Source organism: Carassius gibelio, chromosome A21 (genome assembly GCF_023724105.1).
Source record: "Carassius gibelio isolate Cgi1373 ecotype wild population from Czech Republic chromosome A21, carGib1.2-hapl.c, whole genome shotgun sequence".
NCBI classification, from domain to species: Eukaryota; Metazoa; Chordata; class Actinopteri; order Cypriniformes; family Cyprinidae; genus Carassius; species Carassius gibelio.
This window is the reverse complement of record NC_068391.1, coordinates 1,497,288-1,518,174: the sequence shown is the minus strand read 5'-3', so window position 1 is coordinate 1,518,174 and position 20,887 is coordinate 1,497,288. Positions and strand designations below refer to the sequence as shown.

At 33.7% G+C, this 20,887-nt stretch overlaps 1 protein-coding gene across 1 annotated transcript in view; it reads right to left on the bottom strand.

The window, feature by feature from the left end:
* Positions 1-19,843, bottom strand: part of LOC127941567 (transcription factor 4-like) — a 115,308-nt gene extending 95,465 nt beyond the window's left edge. Inside the window, 4 exon segments of the mRNA XM_052536771.1 lie at positions 18,976-19,048; positions 19,540-19,578; positions 19,738-19,821; positions 19,823-19,843. Coding sequence (XP_052392731.1) covers positions 18,976-19,048; positions 19,540-19,578; positions 19,738-19,821; positions 19,823-19,843 — 217 coding nt within the window.
* Positions 19,844-20,887: the final 1,044 nt, after the last annotated feature.

The following is a 20,887-nucleotide window of genomic DNA, read 5'->3' as shown; positions in this document are numbered from 1 at the left end:
AAGACAGACAGAAGACAGAAGACAGACAGACAGAAAGACAGAAGACAGACAGAAGACAGACAGACAGAAGACAGAAGACAGACAGAAGACAAACAGACAGAAAGACAGAAGACAGACAGAAGACAAACAGACAAAGACAGAAGACAGAAGACAGACAGATAGACAGACAGACAGACAAAAGACTGAAGACTGAAGACAGACAGAAGACAGACAGAATACAGACAGACAGAGGACAGACAGACAACAGACAGAAGACAAACAGACAGAAGACAGACAGAAGACAAACAGAAGACAGACAGACAGAAGACAAACAGACACACAGAAGACAGACAGACAGAAGACAAACAGACAGACAGAAGGCAGACAGACAGAAGACAGACAGACAGGCAGACAGAAGACAGACAGAAGACAAACAGAAGACAAACAGACAGAAAACAGACAGACAAACAGAAGACAAACAGACAGAAAACAGACAGACAGACAGAAGACAAACAGACAAAGACAAAAGACAGAAGACAGACAGACAGACAGAAGACAGACAGACAGAAGACAGACAGACAGAAGACAAACAGACAGACAGACAGAAGACAAACAGACAGAAGACAAACAGAAGACAGACAGACAGAAGACAAACAGACAGACAGAAGACAGACAGACAGAAGACAGACAGAAGACAAACAGACAGAAGACAGACAGACAGACAGAAGGCAGACAGACAGAAGACAGACAGACAAAAGACAGACAGAAGACAAACAGAAGACAGACAGACAGAAGACAAACAGACAGACAGAAGACAGACAGACAGAAGAAAGATTGACAGAAGACAGACAGAAGACAAACAGACAGAAGACAGACAGACAGACAGAAGGCAGACAGACAGACAGAAGACAGATAGAAGACAAACAGACAGAAGACAGACAGACGGACAGAAGACAGACAGACAGACAGACAGAAGACAGACAGACAGACAGAAGACAGACAGACAGACAGAAGACAAACAGACAGACAGACAGACAGAAGACAAACAGACAGACAGACAGACAGAAGACAAACAGACAGACAGACAGAAGACAGACAGACAGAAGACAAACAGACAGACAGACAGACAGAAGACAAACAGACAGACAGACAGACAGACAGAAGACAGACAGACAGACAGACAGACAGACAGACAGACAGTCAGACAGACAGACAGACAGAAGACAAACAGACAGACAGACAGACAGAAGACAAACAGACAGACAGACAGAAGACAGACAGACAGAAGACAAACAGACAGACAGACAGACAGACAGAAGACAGACAGACAGACAGACAGACAGAAGACAGAAGACAAACAGACAGACAGACAGACAGACAAACTTTGTAACGCTCATGAAAACTCAACGTACAGCTGGCTGCATTAAAACCAACAATCAGAACTCTGTTACTGGATTTCCTCTGTCTAATAATCACATATCCACTTGTTTTTTCAGTTTTCTAACTCTATAACAGTTCTCGTGACTTAATAAACACTGCTAATAAACATCTCACTGATCCAGTCATCATCACCAAACCACTCAGGGAAGTTCCTTCCTGTATGAAACTCAATGGAACGACCTCATTTCCTGGGCTCAGCGAACAGAGAGGGTCTGTTCACATTTACTCCAAAACATGACCTTTGACATTTTTACCACCATACACACACACACATACACACACACACCCATCATTGTGTTTTAGTATCATGAAGCCACTAGTTGGGCTGTGTGCAATATGGGACAAAGCGTAATGAAAAAATAAATATTGGTTCCAAAACGTGATCAAATCTAATTATTATTTTAAAATAATATGAAAATATTATATTAAAATATTTCCATTAAAATATTAAACAAAGTTACTAATCTAATATTCAACTTCAAAATAAAAAATTTGTATTTACGAAAAAAAAAAAACGATTTAATAATAATTACATTTAAAGTACAACAGTAAAATTTGAATTCTAATATTTATAAATGTGTTAATTACTTCATTTTCAAATGGTAAACCATTAACTTTATATTTTGGCATAATTTGATAATATTTTTTTTCTATTTTATAAATGCACTAAGCCATATGGCGATTTCTTTTTATTTATTTATAATTATTCTAATTATTATTATTTGCGCAGTATCAAAACCACTGGATCTTTCGGAGTTACATTTTTTTAGTTATTTACTTAAAAATAAGCTTAGAGCTTGATGCTGTATTTGTCGCAAATAACGCGAACTTAAACGCAGTTTGTCTCAAACTGATGCATTGATCTTTAAAAGAGGAATAATTTGACAGATTCAGCATCATCAATCTGACTGCACCCTCTTAAATATTAGTTCCAGATTTTTCCATCTTCTCTTTCGTTATTTTGGTTCTTAAATTGAATTCAATCTTTGTTCCCACATCCTGAGGCTACTGACGTCTCGTCGCACCGCAGAGAAAGTACAGATGAATCATTTGGTGGCTTTCCACATCAGAAACGGGAACAGATCGCCGTCCTCTCCGAATCTGTCAGAAGCTGTTACTTATATTCAGGTCCGGATTGTGTTTTTACAACATTACACAAAACAGATGAAGCTTCCTGCGAGGTGAAACCGCACCTGCAGCTGCGCGGAAACCCGATGGAAAAGATCTGGTGAGGAATGCTGCTGGCGAAGGGTTAACCAGACGTGCACTAGTCTCTCTAGGTTACACAGCACCTGCACTCAGCAGAGGAACAACAGACTCTCTCTCTCTCTGTTTTATTGCCTGTCGTTGGTGGTTTGGCTTCCTGATGGCAGTTACAGATGTAAGTCTTCAGACTCTGAGCTCCAGATGACGTCTGCTGTTTCAGTCAAAGAGAGAAAACAAGAAAACGGTGGTTTTCTGGGAAAATGACCAATGCATGAATGCTTAAAACTGCCTTATATAAATAAATAAAAATCACACTAAAGCACTTTTTTGTTTTACTGACTGATCTGATACAAAGAAACTCAGAGAGCTGAACATATATGAGAGATTAATATATTATTAGTTACAAAAAATAGACATTTAAATAATAAATAATATAAAATGTTGAATTTATATTCAAAAATGATATAATTTCTTATTTGTTTACATTTAATTTGATTCATTTTCATTTTAAATTTAGATACTAATTTAAATTGCCTTCAAATAAGTATATACATTTTTTAAGTGCACTTAAAAACCTTTGTATGTACTGAAAAGTATATAAATAATGCTAAAATATATAGAAATGATGTTAAATAAGTGGGGATCAGTATGTTTTTTTTTTTGTTGAGAAATTAATACTTTATTCAAAAAAGATGCATTGAATTTATATAAGATATTTATATGATTTATACTGTTACAAAAGATTTCGGTTTCAAATAAATGCTGTGCTTTTGAAACTTTCTATTAATCTGTGAATCGTGAATCATAAATTGTTCCCACATAGTTTCCACAGAAACATTGCTGTTTTCAACACTTAATAATAATAATCAGAAATGTTTCTCGAGCAGCAAATCATCATATTTTCATGTTTTCTGAAGATCATGTGACACTGAGGACTGAAGGAATGATGCTGAAAATACAGCGGAGCATCACAGAAATAAATTACAGTTTAAAATATATCCACCTAGAAATGTTTGTTTTTTAAAAGTAATAATATTTCACTATTTTTACTATATTTTTGATCAAATAAACACAGCCGGAGCAGGAGAGACATCCAAAAACACCCAAGCCTTCAGAAATTCAGCTTCCTACTTGCACAATGAAACTCATGACAAACTCTGACATGACTCACTATTATTATGTCGGTTCACCTCTCATGACCGTACTGTATGTCATCCATCATTACACCTGAACTAATATCACAGCGGCGGGAAAACAACTCACACTCCGTTATAAAACAATGCCGAGAAAATTCCCTGCTTCCAGCTTCCTGTTTTCCCAAGTGGGGATTTCCATGCATTGATTCTGGTCTATTCTCATCCTGATCCAAACATGAGCTCAGCAGAGCGATCACGGTCACGGCTGAGGTCAGAGGTCAGAGGTCACAGTGTCATGGGCTGCTGTGGTCAGATGACACGGATCCGGACAAACTAACATCCTCTAACACACTGACCAATCAACTCGTGCTCCCAGAAAACATCTCGACTGTGTCTCAGATGTGACAAGATGCTCATGCAAAGATTAGGTTCCTTAAACTACAATTAGTTTAGATTTATGCATACTAAATGTATGAATCTAGTATGTATGAACTATGTTAAAAAAAAAATATTTTCAATTATTGTTATTATTTATTTTTAAAAGGCATTGAATTAATGTCTCAATGATACTGCATAGAAAAAAACAACAACAACATTATTTTCAAGGTAATTAACACACTAAAACCCACTGGTATTCTCATTATTATAATGGGGGGAAAACAAAAAGTTTTTTTTTTATTTTATAAAAAATGGTAATGAAATTAATATTATAATGAAAATGCAAAATAATTAAAAAAATCTTATTTTTGTATTGTGATATTATTTTTATGACAAATAACAAACTGAACCCCCTAATTTTTTTTTTTAAATAGAAATAAAAACATATATATTATTCATTGTAAACAGTAAAGAATTTAATTTGGTTAATTACTGGTATTTAAAAATAAATAAATAAATAAAAAATAAAAAATAATCGCAATCACAGTGCACATTACAAACAGCTGGCTTCATTTTCTAGCAGAAGAATTAGTAAAAATAAATATAATTTATTTTGGGACAAAACTTCTGTTCACACACACGTTAAGAAACAAACTTCAGTGTTTCTTAACATCTTACTGGTTTATCTGAGTTGATCTGAAGGTATTTAAGCACATTTAACATGCAAGACCTTTAAATTTTAACTGGCTTTGGCGAATAAATAATACAGATACACTTTTTTTCGCTCATTTCTTTCTCTCTCTCTCACACACACACACACACACACCTATTTCAGATGCACCTGGTTTGTGATAATGCCACATAAAACATGACATGCATTGACTGCACAACAAAGAGACAGCACAGCGTCAGCGCGAGTGAAGCCCATCGCAGGAGCATCAGCGTCTGAGAAAGCAGAAGTGAGACTTGTCTGTCGCCCTCCATCAGCGTGAGGCTGAGAGGAGCTGAAACTAATGTTCCCGCATGTTTACATCACCAAATTATTTAAAACAACGCCGGCTCTCAGCACCAAATGACACTGAAGCACTCAAACGAGCTTCAGAGCTTCACAGCTACAGCAACTGACTTTGAAAAAAAAAAAAATAAATAAATAAAAATAAAAAAATAATATATATATATATATATATATATATATATATATATATATATTATATATGTATGTATAACATACATATATATTATGTTAGACAATATAAAAATTAGACTTAATAATATGTCAATTTTATCTATTTTAAAATATTAAAAATATTATTATTATTAATTATAAGTTACGTTTAACCATGTTTACAAATCGTTAAAAGCCAGGCTTATGTAGAAAGAAAGAAAGAAAGAAAGAAAGAAAGAGTTTTGACAAACAGTGTTGGGGAAAGTTACTTTTAAAAGTAATGCTTTACAATATTGCGTTACTCCCTAAAAAAGTAACTAATTAAATAAGTAACTTTTTATGGAAAGTAATGCGTTACATTACTTTAACGTTACTTTCGCTTTACTTTTTAAATATGAGCAGGGCTTGATTGTTTTTAATATAATAAGTTATATTTATAGCAAATATAAGCCTAATATAATAAAAATAAACCTCAGGCTGAAGGAAAATTAAATTGCCGTCTGTACAGTAGAACACAGGAGAAGAAGGTTTTCACTCTTCAGCAATAAAAAACATTGTTAGTTTATCTAAAGTTATTTTTGTTTACTAGTATGGTTTAACTGGATCATTAAAGGTCAGCAAAATGGGATTAGATACATTTGTGTTATTTAACATATTTAATTATTGCAGGTTTGCGTTATATTCTGAGTTTGCATTCCACTGTTTTAATTAATTTAAATGAATACTAAATCGTTTTGGAGGTTTTTTGCGAGTGGGATCAATTAATGCACATCCACATTTAGAACTACACACACACACACACACACACACACACACACGTGCATCTCTCTTTTTCTCAGCTCAGAGCAAATCATATCAGACGTCTCAGAGTAACTCCATTAGAAAGCGATTACAACTTCACGTCTGTCTAAACGCATTATCAACCTTCAGCCAACCTCTGAATATTTCAACATTATAGAATCAGAATCAGAATCAGAATGAGCTTTATTGCCAGGTATGTTTACACATACGAGGAAATTGTTTTCGTGACAGAATATACCGATTATTATACCGATTATACCGATTTAATTCACTCGCTGAGTGGATGCATGTCTGCTTACGCTCTCATTTATTCATTTCTCATGCTTCTGATCCTTCATAGACACACAGAACGTAAGATATCTCAGCCTTATTACGACAGAAATAACAAATATATGTCACAGATTCATTTTTTGTCTAAATCAGACATATTTGTTTTTGTTTTTCAGACAACCTCAACAAAATGTGTGTTAATAATTGATATTTCTCGTATTTTGTATTGACAGATTTCCGTAAATCGATTCCGATTCACAAGATTCTGATTGAATTTGATTCTAATTTCTATTTGATTCAATATTGATTCATTCATCAGGTCAATTTTTCTCGATTCTGATTCGCGAGATTTTGATTCGTTTAGTATTTTGCAATAAGTTAGAATAAATGTGAATGACATCTAAGATTTTTTATTTAAATTTTTTACCGTATCGGAATAAAATTTAGGAATTGACAAGAATCAGAAAAAGTCAAACGATGCCCAACCTTACAATGCACCACATTATGTTTTACATTCTTTATAAGTGATACAAGATATGACAATTAGTGTTGCATTTTATATTTACATTTTAGACGCTTTTATCCAAAGTGACTTACAGTGCATTCAGGCTATACATTTTATTTGTTACCAGTATGTTGTACTTATGTTGCATTGCATTGCAATTGTGTGTTAATTGTTTGTCCTCCATTCATCAGTCAAAGCGTCTCTCTGTTCATCATCTGATGCATTTGCCCATATTAGGGATTTCCTGGATCTCACTAGTGAAACTGATATTACAGTACGTGAGTGTTTGGGTAAGGGTTAACCTCTGTCGTCCGCCTGCGAGGAGAGAGCCGGGTTTTCAGAGACTCGTTCAGTTCGAGTCGATCCGTAACGATATGAAATTATACTGTGCATAACGAGAAAAGCAATTCAGTACATATACAATGCAACAGTCATAAAATCAGTAATTTCCCCGCCAGAGATACAAATTTGGGACAATTATACATGCATCTTTCTTTCCCTAAAGTTACTTTTGACGAATTACGCTACCCACAATCCTGACGAGAGATCCACCAATTAGAGAAAACGCTGTTAGCATGGAAACATTTACAGCTAAACTATATAAAGCACTGTGAATGACATAACTGAGTGAATATATATATTCATTTTGATCTAAATATTGTGCAACAAATATTGTGTTCCTGTGGCTCAGGGGTAGTGCTGTTGTGGGTTCAATTCCCAGGGAACACATATATACTGGTAAAAAAAAAAAAGATTGTATAGCCTGAATGCACTGCTTTGGATAAAAGCGTTTGCTAAATGGAAATATTAAATATGATGCTTTCATACGTGACTAGAGTTAATAGTTTTAAACTATATTGTTTTTGATCGAATTGTTTGCATTGCATCATGGGATGTGTAGCTCTCCTCATCATAACAGATGTTTCAGATTTTCAGATACACTTCAAATTGATATATATATATATATATATATATATATATATATATATATATATATATATATATATATATAGGTTTTTTAATAGTATGTCATTGGCAAATAAATGCTTTTCCGTTTTTATTTATTTATTTGAAAACAATAAATATTAATATATTTATTTAAATAAATATAAATTAAATATAACATTTTAATTTAAATATGAAAATCTAAACTAAAAGAAATACTATAAAAACATTTATTATAGAAAAAAAAGTAAGAATTACATTTTGTAAAGTATTTAGACATCACCTTGGTAGGTGTTATATAACATTTATGCATATTAATAATTTTTTATTTGTCACGCTGCTCTGACAATGACAACGGGCTTGCTTTTCAGCTAAATTAAAACATAAATTAAACATAATTAACATAAATGCCATATGGATTATTATGATACTAATAAGAAACTTTTACGGCATTACTTTTTATTTTTGTGTCCTTTTCAGAGTTTAACAGTGGCTGGGGAAAAAAAAGCAAAGCAAAGTGAACATTCACAGAAGAAAATAAGTCTAAGGGGTTTGGAAAAACAAAAGTTTAAACAACAAATTTAACTTCTGAAACTGTTGAAATGTTACAATGTAACGTCAGCATTAACTACAGTGTATCTGTTATGACAATGTTACAATATAACACCAATTTTAAATTTCACTGTCAAAATGATGTTACAATATAACGTCAATGTCCAATTTAACAGTGAATGTCCAATTATGTGACCTTCAATAAATGTTACAATGTACCATCAACAACCCGAATAACGCTTTAAATAATGTTATGATGTAATGCCAATGTCCATTATAATTAAAATATAACACAAGCATCCAATTTAACAGTCAAAAAATTGTATAATTTAACGTCAATGTCCAATGTACTGTAGGTAAAAAAGAACATTTGTTTTATTTATTTAGAGTAGAGTTTGACAGCAAAGTAACCTTCACAGAGGAAAATAAGTTTTAAGGATTTAGAAAACATGTAGCGTGTAAAGCGCGACAATTGTAATTTCTGGGCGAAATATTCCTTGAAAAACAACAACTTTTGCATTTATAATTCCCAATGACGAAATGACAACTGAACAGAAAGAAAGAAAGACAGAATGATGCAAGGAGAGAGAGAAGGTCATGTTTTCAGCACGTTGCGTATGCATTGTGTTCGACAGTTTGCCATCTCCCGCAACATCGCCTTTAAAACCCAAGGCCGTGTATTTCACAGTGACGAGCGGCAATCGCCATCACGCGTCTCCATCGCTTTCTCCTGTCGTCGCTCTCTCTCTCTTCTTTAGAGAATATTTCAAAACACGCCGCATGTGTGAAAGCTTTCGCATCTGTAAACAGGTAAACATTTCCAGTCTACTCATTTGCAGGAGCTTAGCATGGTGAAAACAATTTGTGCCATTTGAAAAACCCTCTGCAAATGAAGCTTGAAATATTTTCTTAAAGTGGCGATATGTTTCATTCACACTTCGGTTTCAGATGCACTAAGGAGGCTTTGCTGTTTTCCGTCAAGCTCTGTTCTCTCTCTCTCTCTATCTCTCTGCTGAAAGCAATTTTCAAGGAAGCTTCACGAGAACACGCTCATTACAGTGCCTTCTCTTTGGGTTTGTGTCAGGTTCAAGCTCTAGTGCAGGAGGAACCGCATCAACCATCCTTAACAGCTCGTCTCACTCTGCAGTGTGGAAACAGTTTTTCCAGAACATGTGGCTGTGAGATGTGTGTGTGTGCGCGCGAACGCTGACTTTCTCAGCGTAATTAATTCCACACACACCTGCCTGGGTCCAGACGCCAGAGTGAACTGAAACCGAGCAGGGAGCAGACAGGGAATTCTGTGAAATCCTAAAACAGCCGATGCAGGGATTGAAACGGAATAAACGGATGTGAGCAGGGAGAGGTGCACAGTCATGAAAACACGTAATCACATATCAAAGAAAATACGAGGGAAATGTATCAGCATCCATACTATAATAAACAAAAAAATTACTTCCAGATCCTGCTGTTGAATTCTGGGGTGAGGGTGTAAATGTACTTCACTGTTACAATATATTATCTAATGTAACAGTTAAAACTGTCAAAATGTTACAATGTAACATCAAAGTCCAATATAACTGTCAAAATAATGTTATGATATAATGTTAACGTCCAATATAACTGTCAAAATGTTACAATGTAACATCAACATCCAATATAACTGTCAAAATAATGTTACGATATAATGATAACTGTCAATATAACTGTCAAAATAATGTGACGATATAATGATAACTGTCAATATAACTGTCAAAATAATGTTACGATATAATGATAACTGTCAATATAACTGTCAAAATAATGTTACGATATAATGATAACTTTCAATATAACTGTCAAAATAATGTTACGATATAATGATGACTGTCAATATAACTGTCAAAATAATGTTACGATATAATGATAACTGTCAATATAACTGTCAAAATAATGTTACGATATAATGATAACTGTCAATATAACTGTCAAAATAATGTTACGATATAATGATAACTTTCAATATAACTGTCAAAATAATGTTACGATATAATGATGACTGTCAATATAACTGTCAAAATAATGTTACGATATAATGATAACTTTCAATATAACGGTCAAAATAATGTTACGATATAATTATAACTGTCAATATAACTGTCAAAATAATGTTACAATATAATGATAACTGTCAATATAGCTGTCAAAATAATGTTACGATATAATTATAACTGTCAATATAGCTGTCAAAATAATGTTACGATATAATGAGAACTGTCAATATAACTGTCAAAATAATGTTACGATATAATGATAACTGTCAATATAACGGTCAAAATAATGTTACGATATAATGATAACTGTCAATATAACGGTCAAAATAATGTTACGATATAATGATAACTGTCGATATAACTGTCAAAATAATGTTACGATATAATGATAACTTTCGATATAACTGTCAAAATAATGTCACGATATAATGATAACTGTCAATATATCTGTCAAAATAATGTTACGATATAATGATAACTGTCGATATAACTGTCAAAATAATGTTACGATATAATGATAACTGTCAATATAACTGTCAAAATAATGTTACGATATAATGTTAACTTTCAATATAACTGTCAAAATAATGTTACGACAATGTTAACTTTCAATATAACTGTCAAAATGTTACAATGTAACATCAACGTCCAATATAACTGCAAAACTAATATTACAATATACCACCAATGTCCAATGAAACTATCAAAATAATGTTACAGTATAAAGTCAATGTCCAATATAACTGTCAATATTTTACAATTTAAATTAACGTCCAATTTAAAAATCAAAATATACAATATAAGGTCAATGGCCGATATAACAGTAAAAAAAACGGTTATGATATAATATCAATTTAAGATATAACTGAAGATAATGTTACAATATATACAATATGTAGATCTTTCTGCAGTACTTTCTGACTGAAAGGTGGACACATTCAAATGCTCACATACGTGTTTGCGTTCACTCTGTGTGAATAACATTGGTGCCTCGCAGGAAATGTGGCTGCACGCGTGAACAGTCAAATGCACATTTTGGTCAAAACGTCTGTTTTGGAGAGTAAACGTAAACTGTGTCAGAATTAGGCATTTTCAGGTGCTTCCCTGTAAATGCAGCTTCGAGACCTCCCGCTCTCGGTTAACATTACATTTGTTTATTGTGAAACAATATTTACAAGATACAGAAAAACTTGTTTTTCTTGTTTCTTGGATTTTTGATTTTCTTTATCAGTGTTCACTTGATTTCGAAATACTTAAAACTATTTTATTAGCAAAAATGCATGTCAATATTTTCATCCAATCCAAAACTACACTAGAATCTGAAAACCGCTTCATCCCAGCTTGTGTGTGTGTGTGTGTGTGTGCGCGTCTGGTCTGTCAGTGACTATAACAGAACTCTGTGTTTACACTTGAGCAGATCTCTGTCTTTCGGCTTTTCCCATTACCCATAAGCCCCTCCTCTCTGCTGCTTCTCAGCCAATGACCCTGATGGAGGAGAAAGAGGCCAGGAAGCCCCGCCCACCGTCCCGCCACACGCACTAAATAACAGACCTCGTTTATTTCTGCACCCTGAACACCTGCAAAACTTTCAGAGGAAAAAAGAACGAGTGAGTGAGCGAGTGAGAGAGGGGGAGAGAGAGAGAGAGAGAGAGCGAGTGAGCGAGTGAGAGAGAGAGAGAGAGAGAGAAAGAGAGAGACGAGTATGTTTGAACACAGCGGACAGACAAAAGCCTTTCATGAGAGGGCACTTCTGTGGGAAAAAGAAAACTCCTTGCAGTATCCGGTTACATTCCTGTCTCTCTCTCTTTAAACAAGAACACAAGAGTGGATTTAAAAAAATCAGTAAAGAGCAGGTCAAATTTAATCCGCAAATCAAAAGGCATTCATATTAAATTAGATTTTTCTTAGAGAAAATGAAGCCTATTTTAAATTGTGATGTTATTTGCATGGCAATTTACAATATATTTCAAACAGTAAAGGTTGACCAAATTCATAAAGCTACACAACTTATTACCATATTATGGTAACAAGAATTTATTTTTTTATTATGGCAATAGGAATTGTGGATGGGCTTAATTGGTCACAATTACAATAATCATAATGCAAAAACATGAGAAAACGTGGAAATTACATATGTTTAATAGTAAAACATTTATACGTCAACATGATTTTTGTTGTGTTGTGTTTTATGAAGATTTTAAATATGATTTGACAAAAAAATATTGTATTGCAAACTAATGCAAAAGTAAAATGCTGAGATGCATGAGTGTAATCTGAGGGTTAAATGTGCTTAATTGTTACTCATTGTCACATTATTGTCACTTATTGTCACAATCTCAAAAATTATCTATTTGTATATTACTTGGACACGATTTTGCATAAGGAAAAACAATGAAAAACAAACTCAGAAAACTCTAATTTGTGAGTAACCTTGAACGTTTCTCTGCAGTCGGTCTCATGTCTTTGGTTGCTGTATGATGTTTAACGGGTTTGGTTCTGCTCTATGTGTCACGACACACACGCTAAGAAAACAGCTTCTTAAATAAAGTATTTATTAGATAATTAGGGCTGTAATTGGTTCAGGTTGTAACGAGACGGATGTTAAACCAGCAACTGCAGCAAAACGGTAGCACTTACTGCCCACACCACGAGAGTGAGAAACACACACACACACACACACACACACACACGTGAAACGCACATAAACAAACACATAAAACACACGCAAGGGCTTTCTACTATTGCAAAAGGCTGCACACACACACACACACACACACACACACACAAGCGCATGCATGCAAACAGCAGTCATAACCAAAGCATTGATGGAATGGAATGTCAATGGCGTCTCACACACACACACACACACACACACACTGCCAGATGTTCAACTGCCTTTTAGGAAAACCAAAATGAGATTTCCTCTCAACTAGCACACACACACACACACACACACACCTCATAACACAGCACAACCTTACTGATGATGTGATTTTAGTAATACTGAGATACTAATATAGTTTTTATTTATATTTTGAATTAGTTTTGCATTTACAGTTTGTCATTTTGTTTTTGACATTTTTATTAATTCTTGTATTTTTTCAATGTCTTAAGTTTTTTATTCTAAAAACTATACAGAACTATAGAACTTCTACATTATTATAAAATAAATAGTTTTATAGTTATTTAGATTTAGATTTATTCCATTATCATTTTAAATTTAGTAGGCTTTAGTATTTTTTGTCATTAGTTTTTTTTTTTTTTTAAATGTCTATACACTTTTTATTAATATTTTGAAATATATTTTATTTTTACATATTTCATTTTCATTCATTTTTAATTAATTTTTGTCATTTTTTCATATTTTTATATATTATATTTTCATTTTAAATGTAAAGTTTTGTTGTGTTTTTGACACTTTTATATAGTATTTGAATTGAAATATTTTATATAGTATTTGAAATATATATCAATTATTATAATAAAAATTATACAATATTTTATATTATTTTTATGAAATAATGACAATATTATATTACTATTCTAATATATATATAGTGTTTTTTTTATGGTCTACCTAATTTTTATTATTTCTATTTGAATGTAAAAAATACAGAATGAATTGGCAAAAACCGTCGTATAATATATTTCTATTTTTATTTAATAAAATGGTCATAAAACCGTTATAATTTTCATTTTATTGGCTCTGTAATGTTCCACATATACTGTATGCCAGCACATTAAGTTTTGGATATAAAATAAAAGAGAAATAAACACAATTTTAGCACTCTAGATTACTTTTCATGATAAAAGTAGCAACTTAATGAGCGTTCATGTAGAACTGTACACATTAGAGAGATCTAATCCATCATTTTCCTTTGCTCTCGTTGTGTTTCAAAAGCATGGGAACGTTCAGGAACCTGTTTGATTTTCCAAAGGTTATTGTGAACGAGAGTCTGAGATCTGCATCGTGTGATGGGTGTTTCCCATCCATCGTCATTACCCACAATGCACTGCGGCGCTATTGTTGTTTCATGCGGGTGCTGAATCACTGTAGACAGTGGCGTCTGTAGTCAGTGCACTTTCCCATCAGTTCAGTCCAGTGCAATACAAATAAAACAATAGCATTCAATTACACGGATCTGAATTATTTGTTTTTTACTTGTGCAGACATTATCAGAGTTATAAATATCAAACAACATTGCAAAATAGACATAAAACAATATAAAAAAGCAATAATGCTGTCATGTTAAAACAAGATGCATTTATCTGAGTTACAATATTGCATAAGAATACAAGATGACATATTAAAAGAAAGTATTTAATGGATGTTAGATTTATGCCTAAAATAATAATAATAATAATAATAATAATAATAATAATAATAATAATAATACAAATAATAAAAGCCAATCGAATAAGGAAAAAAACGGTCTTATGCTATTTTCTTAGATTAATTTATTTTCAATAATATATACAATAAAAGGATTATTTGAAGGATGTTAAATAATTATAAAATAATAATAGAAATAGTCAATATTAAAATCTAATTTAAGGATATTAAAAATAATTATGATAAAAAATTATAAAATAATAATAAGTCAATTTACCTTGTTTAAGGACATTAAATAATATTAAATAACAATAAAATATAATAGTAAATATAATCTGTTTAATGATAATACAAATTATAATAAAAAACAATAAATAGTAAACCTTAATATTAAACAATATAGATCAAAAATATATATTAATCATTAAAAAAACAATAAATAATCATATTTTAATTATTACTAAAACCAGTAAATATAAGTAAAAAGTGTTTAAGGATATTAAACAAGTAAAGGATTAAACAATTAAGGAATTACATTTTTTAATTAAATTAAAGTAAATTAAATAAATTAAATGTAAGTAAATTAAATTAAATTAAAAATTACATTAAATAAAAAATAAAAAATAAAAAATAAAAAATAAAAAATAAAAAATTAAATACAGAGTACAGATTATGCATTATTTAAAAACAACTGCAGTGAATCCTGTAGTTTTTTCTTTTTTTTAATGTATGGCATTCAAATAAAAATAGTACAGGACTTGATTTTAGACTTTGGGAATCGACTGGATCATGAAAAGTGGGATGGAGGAAAGTGAAAAACATCAGAGCAATCGATGTCTTGAGACAGAAAGAAAAGTTATGAGACAGTTTGTTCTTCTTCATCACCATGATGAATCATTCACATTAACACGGATTAAGACCAAGTTTTGATTTGATGTCGACTTTAATCTCGTTCCCCGTGCTACGTGACATTAGCGCTAATCAACATGCGGCGTATGTTGCGTCTGCACCACAAATAGGTTTAAGAGCCACATTTCCAGGTCAAACAGAGCCCAGACCGGCCTTATCAAAGCAGCGCAGAGATAAAAGCAAGAAACACATTCATTTAATCACAAAGGAAGTGGGCTACAGGACACAACGATGTCAACAGAGCGAGAAACTCTTCTGACGTAACTTTGGAGGACACACAGGACACCACCACGAGATGCAAACAAGTTAAGAAACAACAGAAGGCCTTGTTCATTATGATGCCTAGAAATACACTTTTAATGCACATTGACTTCATTTTCACTGGTATCTTTAGCTTTGTGAAGGCATTTTTTTACGGATGAAATACATATATATCATCAAACCAAATGTTATAGATGCTGCTTGTCTAATGTTTGGAATAATTAATTAGTATTTTATGTATGTTTTTGGAAAGAGGTCTCTTCTGCTCATCAAGGCTGCATTTATTGGATTAAAAATACAGCAAATAAGTTTAAAGATTCAGAAGATCATGTGACACTGAAGACTGGAGGAATGATGCTGAAAATACAGCGGAGCATCACAGAAATAAATTACACTTTAACACAGATTCACACAGAAAACAGCTGTTTGAAATTATAATATTATTTCACATTTTTTTATGTATTCGCTGTATTTTTAATCCAATAAATGCAGCTTTGATTGCAGTAATAATGCAGAAAATACAGCTGTGCATCACAGAAATAAATTACAGTTCACAATATATTTCAAATAGAAAATACTTATTTGAAATTGTAATATTATTTCACATTTTTAATACACAATTTGCTGTATTTTTGATCAAATAAATAATTTTTTTAACATTACAAATGTTCATTCTAAACTTTTAACCAGTATTTTTATTTTATTTTATATATATATCTGGGACATTTTTTGTGTAATTTTTGCCCTGAGCCCTGGTTAAATGTACTTAAGCATTAAAAAAAAAAAGTGATTATATAAAACAGATGATATAAAACACAGTCAGAGGCCAAAGAATCAGAGCAGTTGAACAAAAGCATCGGGAACTAAAGTCACTCTGATTTCTTATATAAAGTAGAGATGGTTCACATCTGTAAGGTCATCTAGGGACAGTCACATGCCGCACAACTAGTGAAGACTAAAACTAAACTCATCAGAGACAATGAACGTGAGATTTTTCCCACAGCGCTGACGTAACGCCGGCTCTCTGGCATCGTTTCTCCTCGAGCTCAGCATGACGTCTCTAGACGGCTAATAATAAAGCACAAGCATTCTTAGCATAGATGCTACAGCGTTCGGAGGAAATGGTGCATTCAAGAGGCCTAAATGACAAAAGTGCTTCATATCTGTCAGAAAACATTGTGAAAAAAAAAAAAATAATAATAAATAAATAAATGTATGTATTTAATTATTCATATTAATGTTAATTTAAAATAAATACATTTAAATATTAATTTATTTTAATTAAATAAAATATTTATTATTTTAATATGAATTTAATTTTTCAAAAAAATTATTACATGAATATAGATGTTACGAATTTATATATATAAAATGGTATAAATATGATGCTGTGTGTGAAGAACTTCTCATTGAAAATCATCTCCTCTATTTTTTTTTACTTTTAAATGTGATGCAAAGCTGTCATACGACTAAAGGAGACTTGAGATATAGCACAAAAGTCAAATGGACCACAAGTTTTGTCATTTCCACCTGAAACCTAGTTAAAAGTGATTTTAAAGAAGAGAAGTAGCTAGACATTACACATTTGTATCTCACGCAACCAAAAAGATGAGCAGAAATAGTCAGTGAAAACCAGACTATTATAAGCTAGCTCATTATTAGCATTAAACAGCAAACAGTGCATGTCAACAATATTGCTATTACAAGCTAAAACACTCATTAATTCCTAATTTCAGGCACAATTAAAGGATTTGATATTCCTCTGCATCTCTCCTCCTCGGCTCCTTCTCTTCCGTCGTTCAGCTCGCTATGAAAAAGACAAAGATTGTGGGAGGAGAAGTCTTCTTCTCTCTCTTCATCTCTCGCCGGCGTTTGATTGACAAGCAGAACCAAAACAGAGCGATGCAAATAGCAGCAGGCTTTATGCCTGGCACTTTTGTCGCCCCATGCACAAACACGTTATTAATATAACCCCACTTTTCAACATGGTTTAATAAGCTACGGTTGTTAGCAGAACAAATGTACGCCGCGCTGTTCAGGGCCTAAAACACCAAGACTGGCACGAGACACAGGCTTAAAACGGATACATAATACGCTAATATAGCAGCGTGCCCACACGTGTGTGTTATTTATTTAATATGCCGTCTCCCACCCCTCACTTTTCTCAACGATTCACATTTTTCCCAGTACTTCCAAGATAAGTTGCATGGCAACAGACTAGCTGTAGTTTGCAGACCCCCCTCCATCCTCCTGCCCGACTTTCCAACAGCGCAAAACTGCGACACAATTCAGGGAAAAGCACAGGAACCGAGGGGCAAAGGAAGGGGGAAGGGGGACGGCATGCAAATGCTCAAACCCTAAACAACACTCAAGTCTGAAGAAACAATAGCATGCATTGAAAACCCGAAGGCCTCGACTACAGACCGCTGTCTCTGCCCTCCATCTGGTGCATTGGGATCACGACTGCAATGCATCTGAACACAAATGCATGCTCCAAAAGCATGCACGGTGCGGGTAACTTCCTGAACGCACCTCCAGGGTCAAGGTCGTTTGTTGTTTGTGGCTGTACTGATTTATTTATTTGCAGCCTTCACCGCAGGAAACATTCATCAGAGGAGGAATTAAAATCAGCTCTCGCGTGCAACCCAAGTGTTGCTCCAAAGCAATCACATTACAACCCGCAATGCAATAAAATGTCACGTTTTATTAAAAAAGCACACTTTGAGAATACAAATCTCCACGTAGGAAAGCCTGCAGGTGCGGCGTCCATATTGCACAAATTATGCACGAGTGTGTTTGTGCGGAAAACAAGCCGAACGCTAACATCTGCCACAACAATCAAACTCGCATCACAACGCAAAATTCCCACAGCCTGTGAACTGTGCATGTCACACACACACACACACACACACACACACCTGAAGTTAGCAGGTCGTGTTTTAAAAGAGCATCTTCACACTCACACACACACATTGCATTTTTAAACCAAGCTTATAATTACCCAGCGGGCCGTTGCACAAAACGACCCCTGGCAAAAACACAAGGTTGGGTTGCATTCGACATACTTGAGCCGGAGAAATGTCCGCTTCCCAGAGACGTCGGTCCGTTCTTCCCGCTGCTGACAGGAGGAGAAAACATCTACAAAACAATCACGACAACACATTAAGAACTTTTAAACCCATCATAAATCAAAGAATATAAAAATGCATGCTAAACACAGCATAATGCATTGCTTTTCATCATAAATGCATGCAAGTTATATATTATATAAGGAATATTTTTGGATCTGTGGCTTCATAAAAACACATTTCCTGAGTGAAAACTTCCCAAAAGCATTTCTTACAGGATGCACATTTAGTTTTTTTTTTTGCACTGAGTCAGATGAACCACTAGAATCTACTCTAAACTAACATTCCTTGTCAAAAATAATTCTGATGGAATTCCTCTCGTCATGCGGAAGAAATGGGATCAAACTAGAATTGCTCAGAATTCCATTGGGATAGGAGTGACTCCAGAATTCCATTAGAAGCATTTTTAAAGGTTCAACACAACATTTATATGAATCTATTAAAGAAAAGGGAATAAAGACAAAGAAGAAACGACTGAATGAATAAAGTGGGATATACTACCATTGATGTGGGGAACATTTTCAAATCGCTGTTTCGCATCTGGAAGACAACAGGATTACGCTATTAAGCTTCTGCAACTTTCTTTCACATTTCAAATGCAATTTAAGAGTCGCAAGAGTCATCTTACAAGACTTCTACCGAATCATTTGCGCGCACAGAAACACATGAAATGTGACAAAACGAAACAAAGTGACTTACAGCGCTGAAATCCAGCAGATCACTCAGCTCTTTATCCGTCCCTAACGCGGACCTTCTCTGGTGATGATGATGCATTTTTAGAAATATCACATAAACCTAAAAACATGGAAACGGGTCGCGATGAGAAAACACCCGATCGGGAGGAGCGTGTCTGAGCTACACGTGCGCGCGCACACGCACGGACCCACGGCACGAGCGAGACCCAACTGCATGAAAAAGCCCCTGTGGATCAGAGCAACATTGTGCCACGAGCTGAAGCGGACGCGCAGATCGCGAGCAAAGTCTCTCCAAGTGTCCTTCCGGCGCGCGGCTTCAGCGATCCGAGCCAGGACGCGCGAGCACTAACTGCGGGGAACGTGGATTAAATAAACACGCGGATCTGCTCGTGGAGAGCTTCATTGACAGGACGGAGAAGGAGCGTTCAACGCGCGCCGGATCAGTGTGCGCGCACAGACACCGACTGCAGGAGCGCTCCGGGAAAACTAACTTTGACTGCCACGAACTTATATTAAACACTTCACAGCTCGAGCGAGAGGGCGAAGGAGGTTTAGTTCGGGATATACCAGATTTAGTAATTATTGCATTTTTGTGCGCGCGTCCGAAAGCACAAATCACAGCTGAAAGGAGCTCAGAGTCAACTTTGGGTCACTTGATTTTTTTTTTTTTTTTTTTTTTTTGATTTTTTGAAAAAGTATTATAATATAATATAAGTATTTTAATCACTTAGAACAAATAGGGGAAGGAAGAAAATAAAAGGAAGAAAAAAAAACGGATTCACTTTTGACTTTTCTGGATGTTTACAATAAAAATAAAAAAAATATTAAGGAAAAAATAAATTAAAAACGGCACATTTTTGAAGAGAGAAAAAAACGTTTTTAATCACTTTTGAGTTTTCGGGATATAAAAACATAAATGAATTAATAAATTACGGTAACAATTAGAAAATAAAGAGGAAAAAAAAATCACCTTTGACCTTTTAAAAAATTAAAATAAATTGTAAGAAAATAAAAAGCAGAAAATATAATAATAATAAAAAAATGTTGATTTAATTTGATCCTTAAATCCAGCCGCTCATGCATATGCAAACTGGTAAAATGCAATCTGTAAAGACGGTCTTCTAATATGATTTTAATTGTTAGAGAATAAAAAA